Raw genomic sequence first — 10000 nt, forward strand, 5'->3', positions numbered from 1 at the left:
GGGGTAAGGAAAACAGTGCAGAAAGAAGTCGAAAAATGTTATTTCTGCAGATTAAACATCCGATTTCAAAACTAACCCGGTAAAAAATAACGAAAAAACATAGTCACCCATCACTAAATCGTTTTCACACACATTCACATATATACACACACACAACAGACATGAATACATGTGTGTGTGTGTGTGTGTGTGTGTGTGTGTGTGTGTGTGTGTGTGAGAGAAACATGTCTTAATTTATCCTCTGTAATTCTAAAGACAATCTAAATATCATGACGATAAATATATAAAATGCTGTTTATATTTATTTGTTCTCAAACTCGTGGAATTTTTGGAGTAGATTTCTGTAACCACACATATATTTTGAAACTGTAATAGCCAAGGTACATGGATAACTGTATTTCAATTTTATATAATAATAATAATAATAATAATAATAATAATAATAATAATAATAATATCTCGGGGTCCACATCTGGCATTCATAAAAAAAACTGCCGCGACAGCAAATTTTGTCACTTAGCCATGAAAAAAAAAAAAAAAAAAAAAAATGGGCGAATATGATAACGAAGAAGGGCAGACGATAATTTCATTTTACCCTAACTAGGTGCAAAGTATCCTTTTGTGTAATCCCTTTTTGCTGACTGAAGGCTTTTTTTTTTCTCTTACATACTTAGTAACCATTGGTGAATGGTGGACACATAAAACCCAAACCTCAAGAAGGAAAAAGAAAAAAAATATATATAGAAAGGAGGGACGTGGAAAGAGGTGAAGATTATGGCCGGGAATGATTTTTTTTCTGGGAATCGGTGGGCCCTCGTTAGATTACGGTTCTCATACAAGAAAAAGAAAGGAAAGGAAAGTTTTAAAAAAGTGATGACGAAATCGGAGATGCAGAGACGCAAAAATGTTTTCAAAGGAAGCTGAGAGGTGGAGGAGTGGAAAGAGAGAGGGGGGAGCAAGAAAAAACTCTAGACGAGAAAAGTGTTTATCTCAGCAGAAAAGAAAAGTTGGTTATTGTTGACTCGGCAGAATTTTTCAGGACGGCGTGATGGTGTGGGAAGGAGGAATCTTACATTTGAAAAGTATTACATAGGCGTGTAGCTCGTAATTAATAGCGGAGGGGGGTTAAGTGGTGTGTCTCAGAGCGACAGGACATAAGATATTTTTAAGAAAACAGAAAATAGTTATTCAATCTTTCTTCTCGTACATCTTTCTTCAATTATTTCTCAGTAACCTAAACTAAAATAAAATAAAAAAAATAGAAACCTTATTTAATGTCGCAATTATTAAAAAAAATATTTTCGTTTATCTTGAAATATTTTTTATTCATTTCAGTCTCAGACTGTAAGAATACCTAGTAATATAGTGGAGCAAAAGTTGCGCAATCTCCAAACGCATCTCTCCTTTGCCGGCAATGCTTGGAATCAGAGACGAGACGACTGACTAGAAACAATGTTGAAATATTTATTTCTTCCTCTAAGACTAATTACACAACCAAGGCTTTGGAGTCTAGTCAACGCTACTATTTAATCCATAGCTGGCGATATACGGCATGATCACGTTGCCACATCGGTTCACATTAGATTACCGAAGTTAAACATCGATTAGCTTGGTCAGTACTAAAATAAGTAACCATTTAGGAATACTAAGCGCTGTATGTGTTCTTCGCTTATCTCGGGATTGTTTCCAATCGTCCTGGACTTCTCCTTGCCGCTAGAATCAAGCAGTGCCGACTCAGGAGAGAAGTTGTTAAGGATTGCACAAATCTTGCTTCATAATTCAACGCGTGTCGTCCATCATCTCCCCCCCCCCATGATTATCAGATGGTTTTCGCCGTGGCAATAGACGAACATCCACTGGTAAGGTGGCTAAGTGGTTAATGACACGGACTGAAAATCTAGGTGTGGAGTTCCTTTTACACACACAAAAAAAACACTTTCATTTAACTCACACTTGCCCCACACTTGCCCTTGTGTCTAACCTCCTGGTAAGGAAGTAAATAAATACTGGTATTATTATGCAGTCACCCATCTAAGTACTAAGCTAGCTTAACGTTGCTTAACTTCCGTGATCATACTTTCTTTTGGTCGTATAATAAAGAGACGGTGACTGTTTTTATATCTATAGTTTTGAGCTGTATTCAAAAACTATTCAGTTTCGTTTTACTTATTGAAAGTCCCCTCTCTCTCTCTCTCTCTCTCTCTCTCTCTCTCTCTCTCTCTCTCTATCTATCTATCTATCTATCTCTCTCTATCTATCTATTTTTCTATCCATCGCTCTTTATATATATTTGTCTTTATATTTTTTGTGATCTTGCCTATGTTATATGTCAATGTAAGCTTTTTTGTTGTTGTTTTGTTTTACACACAGAGAGATTAACAGAAAACGTCGCATTGCGCAGAAAGTACAAATAAATGCGTGGACGCGCAGGAGATGTGTGTGATTTTACAGTCGCATAAGAGAATGCATGGCCTTAATTGTTATTCGCATAGGATATGCATTCATTTAAACAATGGCCACTTCAGAGTTATTCCCAATTTATGATCGCGTAGGAATTATCGCCAGCGTTCAGAACATTGGTTCGACAACGCAGTTAGCGCGCTTCTTGCGGCCAATATACATATATATATATATATATATATATATATTATAATATATATACTTTATCAGCAATATCAGTGACGCGCCGGTTTGTTCTCTTCAGGCTGTACGTACGACGACAGAGTCTACGCAGAGGGTGAGATATGGCACCCAGAGGTCTGTAGAGTCTGTCAGTGCTCTAATGGAGAGGCGACCTGCAAAGATGAGGTCTGTCCAGAGCCGAACTGTCTGGATGCAGTGGCAGTTGAAGGCAGTTGTTGTCCGATCTGCCCCGGTAAGTTAGCAGGAGGTCTGACATAGAAAATAACGCCTTCACAGTAAATTGGTCCCATGGAAGCAATAATAAAAAAAAAAATACATCAATTCTTTACTTTTTTACCTGGCACGATTAAATCTACTTTGAGTTACAAGTTGATATTATCTATTTTAGTCTCTACAGGAGGGAAGATAAATCCTACAAAAATATCATGCTTAAAACATCTTTTACGTAAAAAAAAAGCGATTTATTAAATAATATAATATTTTTGTTAATTTTCAGCAGATTGACTAGTTATAGACAAAATAGATAAAATAGACAAATAGTTATAAACAAACAGTTATAAACAATATATATATATGTGTGTCTGTGTGTGTATGTATGCGTGTGTGCGTATGTGTATATGCTTAAAGTATGTGTACATAATATACGTATATAATATTCATAGAATATATATTTATATAAGATGTTGTGCACACAAAAATACAGAGAAACACAATATTGACAGAATATTCAATATATATGCATACACATATATATATGCATATATATGTACGTGTGTGTGTGTGTGTGTGTGTGTGTGTGTGTGTTATATCCGTGAAGGATAGGGCAATTTCTGTAAGAAATCTTAAGACGAGGCGCTTAATGTGTACGATATACTTTAGCTGACTTTCTCATTTGAAAAGATCCTATTGGTTTTGATCGTTTTGTTTTCATAAAAGATTTTCTAATCCCAAATAATTTATTTTACCTACTCATGCGTGACAAAACAATTCAATATTTATTAGAAAATATAAACATGTAAACTTACTGATATGATTCGTTAGGAGGAAGAAAAAAACATGGCCGACGACAAATGCAGAGATAATTCTAACTTCGCATCCTTATATTTAGTACTGAATATTAAATTGTTTTTAACGGAAATAGCTTACACGTGAATAGGTAAAATCAATTGTTTCGGACTAATTAATCAAATATATTTCCTTTTAAAATCTTTTATGTTGCCAACAATAACGTTTACCATATATATATAATTTCTCAAAATACAACTTCGATCATAATAATCACAATATAATAAGTGATCCAAGTGTTAATAAATAAAAAATAATTTTAGAAGTATATGAATTGAATATTTATAAAAGTGTTTCAAATTTAAAATAATAATAATAATAATAATAATAATAATAATAATAATAATAATAATAATAATAATAATATCGCAATATAACGCCAAATATATCACTTGACAAAAATTATCTAATGTCTAAAACGTGGATCTGCTCAATGAATAGTTTTGCACAAAACTCCTTTATGTTAAATGAAAATCAATGTGGTAAAGTGCAAAATAGTTAACATACGAGAAACTTAAAAGAAAAAAAACAATAAATAATTTATATAGTAAAATTTAATCATCTACCAACTTGTATATTTTCTACGTGCTGGAACTGTTTGTAAGATATTTTGTTTCGTAATTTTATTTACACAATAGCTGGTTTCTCGACAAATATACAAAAATGGCCACCAAAACGTTGCTTAACTGTTGAGGGTAATGCCTGAAAAGATAGTAAAAAAAAGAGACTAACCTTACTAGTATCCCTTAAGCCATTGACAACATTCTGGACTCAGGGTTAGTAGTAGAATGTATTTTTCTACTATATTTTAACCTGAATGGGAATATCGGCGGCCATCTTAATCCTTTTCATGTGTCACAAAGACAGATTTTAAAAATGCGTAAAAACAGTTTCAGCCAATTAAACGTATACAGATCGGTGGATAATTAAGTTATACAGTTTAGTAGAAGTTATTTGTCATTTTCTCGACTGTTAACTATTCTACACTTTTATTATAGATGCTTATTTAAGAAAATAAAACGCTGTACAAATTTTATTAATGCATTTTATAAGGAGTTCCCTCCTGAAGACGTGCCGGGTAAATTAAATTCCTTTTAAATGTGAAAAAAAAATGTCTTCCAAAAAATGTAACGATTTAAAAACATCAACAAAAAAAAAAAAAAAAAAAAAATGAAACTAATATGGATGTATTCAGTAAATAGAATCAACGAAGAAAATGCTTTTCACTAAAATTAACTTCTTTAAATTTTCCATTTCAATGATGCAAGAACTATACATGAAAAAAACAATAATATTAAGCTTTTAAACTGATTATTAAACATTTATGCTTCAATTCATTCTTAACAGATTTTATATATAATTTACTCTTTTCTGATATTATTTTTACGCTTTATATATTAATTTTTCATTATATAAACAATTCACACACAGATATATATATATATATATATATATATATATATATATATATATATATATATATATATATATAGTTAAACTAAAACAGTTCTTGTGAAATTAATCAATTAAACCATCCATCCAATTATAGCTTGTATATCTATATGCTTTATATTATTACTCGGGGTTGTAAATGATCAAATTTGATATGTTGGCGAATAAAATCTTCTAATTTTTGAAAAATTTACTTAAATGTAATTTAGATAATAAAGCTGATTTTCAGAAACGCGCTTACATAAAACGGGCGTTGTTGAATATTGAATATTTATTTCTAGAACTGAATTCGAATATTTGAATATATGATTAATACGGTTCCAATGTTTAGAATCTACTCTCTCTCTCTCTCTATATATATATATAATGCCTTTCATAAAAGAGTACAATAAAACATGTTAATTACTTACTTTGGTTCTTAAATTCCAATGTTAAAGTGTAAATCTTTATCTAATAGTGTTAAAAACAATAAAACCTTAAATTAAAATATATATATATCTACAATTTATTATCTGTCCAAGTATATTAACGAAAAAAAAAAAGAACATGTCCCTATGCTTCCGAAGCTGATATACTGTGATGGTGTAAATATGGAGGACCGACTGGAATAAGATTCAACGCCACCTATCGGCAGAAGACAACCGATTTATGGCGTCTAACTCTTGACTGCACTATTCTTCCTCTCTGATTACAAAAAAAAAAAAAAAAAAGTCTGTGATTCTTTGATCATGTGACTCTTCTAATCTGAAAAGCTGTGTGCACGATCTTTAAATAAAACGCACCCTTTCTCCTGTAGTGTCTCTCTTTTTTTTTTTTTTTTTTTTTAATTCTGTAGATAAAGATCCATAGAAAAGGCGAAAAAAAAATCTGTTTTCTACAGAAGTCTGTGTAACAAGTTTCTTTACTAAAACAAAAACAATATACACTCTCGTATTACGTCCTCCCACTCCTCTATGTTGGACTATTAAAAAAACATATAACTACTACTATTACCCCCTTTTTCCCCCCTTTACTCCAAACAGCATGCGTGTAGAAGACCGTCCCAGGCGGTCAAGTTAGTTGCATCGCTTTTTTCTACGATCTCTCTTAGTATTAATTGTTCTGTTTCGGACTCATCCGTGTGTGCCATCTTGTTATTACGTGTGTGCCATTTTTTAAATTTCATTTGTTATTTTTTAACGATGTTTGAATGTAACATGTTTACATTATGTACGTGTTTCGGGCTGTTTTCATTCACTTTCTTGTCATTTTTATAAAGTTTCGGTCAAATCGTATGTGTAATATCGCGTGAAGAAACTTAACGTATTAAGTCCCAGGGTATCATTATTTTATTTTATTTGATTATTTTTATTTTTATTTCTTTTTACTAGTGAGATAAAACTTTGTGTAATAACTAGGGCTCGTACAACAGCATATTCTTTTCATTGTTTTGACTCTCGAGTGTGTATCCGTTGATATCTTATATGCTTTTATATAGAGTGATGTGGTTTTCGGTTGATTAACTGTATCTAATTGCGTTGGATATATACTGGAGAGTCAAAACAATGAAAAGGATATTCTGTTGTCGTAGTCCTAGTAATAACTAAAAGTGAATTAGAATACAAAAATTGAAAGGAAAATTTTTTGTTTTTTTATATAGCAAAATATTGACTCTACTATAAATAGAACACAGGGTACATAGGATATATTTTAATAGAAATCATGCGGTTTTACATTCAAGATAACATGTACACATTATGACAAGGAGTAAAGCAGATCACACAAGGAGTTACATTGGATTTTTGGCAAGAAGTTGGTTTCTTACTATTGCAAGACTCATTAATAAACGTTCATACTCGTACATTAGCGAAAGCATAAAATTTTTGCAAATTTCATAAGAATTTTTAAGGCGGTTTCAACAACTCTCGGGAAGAAGTTAATATATATAAATAAATTTTATCCTTTCTTCAGAGTCATTATGCCGTAAGCAGTAATATTATATATCATCTGATAGATAAAAAAAATGGTATCTTATTCATAAGATAGTGGGACTTAATGGGTTAAAAAAGATGTGGCATGCGACATGAAAACAGTATATCGAGTGGTTACATAAAAGGTTCAGTTCGAAAGTCAGAAACAAGATTATCAAGTAGGTCCAAGGCAATGAAAGAAAGCCGAAGAGTACAACGACCGAAGCGTTCTGAAAATGGCAATAACAAAGATGGGGATAATAGCCCGATGCATGCAGATAATTTACATAACATAATCACTTTTTTTGTTATTGTTCTTTTTTGTTATTGTTTCGTTTATACTGAGAACAAAAACTAACCTAACACCTTTGTTTGTTTGTTTTTTCTAGTTGTTTGAATATAAAGCACTTTTTTCATTTTTAAAATTCAACACCCACAAAACAAAAAAAAAACGTATATTTATTTCTGCCTAAGAGATCTATATTTAGCCCAAAGTTTTTGTGTCTGTACATCACTTTATTTAACAAAACCTAAAAGGACTTCCATAAAAGTTCTGTAGGAAATGTTTTCTGGATAGTTAATATAAGGGTATGATTTAATTTTTGAAGTTTTACATAACGTAGCCGGTTACATCGGCCGAAATGTTGCGAGAATAACGTCTAAAATGAAAACAGTACTTTTAAAAAATGCAAATTGTGAATTATCCTTTCAAGAATTTTAAGTAATTTGTTTTAAATGAAAAAAAAAAAAACCACCATTCTGCTGTTATAGTGATGGCAAAACTTAAGACGAATCAGAAATATCCGAGATATTATTCCTAATTCGGCATGAGAAATAGACAGACATACAAACATTGAGTTAGATATAAGTTTCATTTTCTGAATTGTAAACGAATAGATGCTTCACCAGAATACCCCCAAATCCAAAAAAATAAAAATAAAGTAAAATGTGTATGATTTTGATGGCTGAAAAAAATATCATACTCCACAAATCATGTAAAATTGATCAAATAATTATATATATATATATATATATATATATATATATATATATATACATATATATAAATCATTTTAAAGTGATTAATGAGAATTCGTAGGCATTACAAAACATTTAGCAAATTTGAATCATCTCCCTTATTTTTGTAAACTTTTTTAAGATGGCGTCGCAAGACAGCCGATTTCTCAGTTACCCATAAAATTTGATTTTGCTTATCTAAAAAATTAAAACTTTATCAATTTACGTGATTTTTGGAATACGATATTGTCTTTCCGTCACAGGTACACGTATCATACACATTTTTCTTTATTTTTGTTCTTTAATAGACGGAAAATTCTGGACAAGCACCAATATATGTTTTCGTTTTCATTTTTAACATTTGTTTTACATTTTTTTTATTTTTGTAAAAAAATATTTTATACATATAAAAGCTAAACTAGGTGTCTAGAAAAATTCACAACATAACTACTCATATATATATATATATATATATATATATATATATATATATATATATATATATATATATAAGCTAAACTACATGTCTAAATAAATTCATACCATAACTACTTATTCGTATTTAAAAAAGGGGATACCTTAATTCATTGAGTTCTCGAAATTATTATTCATTTTTAAGGAAATCACATTAGACAAGCTATAACGTCACTTATTGCAAGTGGCTAAAAACAATATAGCAAAATAATGAGAATCACATTTCTTGTGTGTTTTTTAAATTTTTGTTCCTGTTACGTCGGGCAAATCAACGTTGTTGTGTTTTCATAAAAAGCAACAAGTTAAGAGAAAAAAAAAATGAATAAAAAAAAAAGAGAAAAAATAACAAATCAAAGACCATCTGTTCTCGAAAAAGAGTTTCTTAGAATGAAACCACAGTTAAACGCGACATAAACGTTTCCAAATGTGAAAGAATTTCTCTTGGAGGAGAAACAAGTATCTTATGAGAACCGAACCAAAACGGCAAGGAATTTGTGTCAAAAATCAAACGACGTGAATTAATGTTGTTTATACTGATAGGCAGAACACAGTTATTCCCGCTATCTATCTATCTATCTATCTATCTATATATATATATATATATATATATATATATATATATATATATATATATATATATATATATATATATGCATATATATACTTATATACATATATATATATACGCAAACTTATATATATATATATATATATATATATATATATATATATATATATATATATATATTGATTACAGAAGATTAAAGCGTCGCTGGTTCCAAAATCCAAACCATGGGGACTTATAATTAGTCCCCTTAAAGAGACATTCTTTAACCTCGACTTATGAAAGAGGCTATAATTGGTTCCCTTTGCCTATAATTGGTTCATGAAAGAGGCTATAATTGGTTCCCTTTACCGGGCATTCTTAAGCCTCTGTTCATGAAAGCGGCTATAATTAGTCACCTGAACTGGACATTCTTCAGACTCGTGAAAGAGACTGTAATTGCTTTACCGGGCATTGTCAGCCTCTGTTCATGGAATAGGAATAGGCTATAATTCTTTATGAAAGAGGCTGAAGAGAGTCCTGTAAAGGAAACAAATTATAAGTCTCCTTTGTTAGTATTGGAAACCGATGGTACCGATGATTTTCTGATCTTTTTTATTTGTTTTTATATCATCATTTAGGTATCGCTACACAAGGATGAATATGTGTTTGTCAACTAATTATAGATAACTAATAACTTCATCAGAAATCGTTGCTTTTCCAAAAGATCCATCCTTTAAGAACTGAACTTTTGAAAAGCAACATCGCCTTATAAAGTCTCTAGTTATCTAGAACTAATTGGCTGAAGCATACTTATGATTGTGTAGCGACACCTAAACGTTTATGTAAAAACAAA

General features: G+C 30.7%; 1 protein-coding gene and 1 long non-coding RNA gene across 7 annotated transcripts in view; one reads left to right on the forward strand and one right to left on the reverse strand.

Annotated features, from left to right (window-relative positions):
- LOC145258243 (uncharacterized) overlaps nucleotides 1–4551 on the reverse strand; it is a 272195-nt gene extending 267644 nt beyond the window's left edge. The window contains exon 1 of the long non-coding RNA XR_013864082.1: nucleotides 4441–4551. This is a non-coding gene — a long non-coding RNA (uncharacterized LOC145258243). The remainder of the gene's footprint in view (nucleotides 1–4440) is intronic.
- The window catches only part of LOC145258242 (uncharacterized), a 63577-nt gene that overhangs the window by 5284 nt on the left and 48293 nt on the right, over nucleotides 1–10000 (forward strand). For 3 of the 6 annotated variants that reach the window (XM_080116210.1, XM_080116211.1, XM_080116212.1), the window contains exon 2: nucleotides 2705–2875. The exons of the other annotated variants lie outside the window; for them this stretch is intronic. In XM_080116210.1, the coding sequence (XP_079972336.1) occupies nucleotides 2705–2875 (171 nt within the window). The remainder of the gene's footprint in view (nucleotides 1–2704; nucleotides 2876–10000) is intronic. 6 annotated transcript variants of the gene reach the window in all.

This window comes from Euprymna scolopes, chromosome 33 (genome assembly GCF_053919585.1).
Source record: "Euprymna scolopes isolate OS-2025 chromosome 33, ASM5391958v1, whole genome shotgun sequence".
Classification (NCBI taxonomy): Eukaryota; Metazoa; Mollusca; class Cephalopoda; order Sepiida; family Sepiolidae; genus Euprymna; species Euprymna scolopes.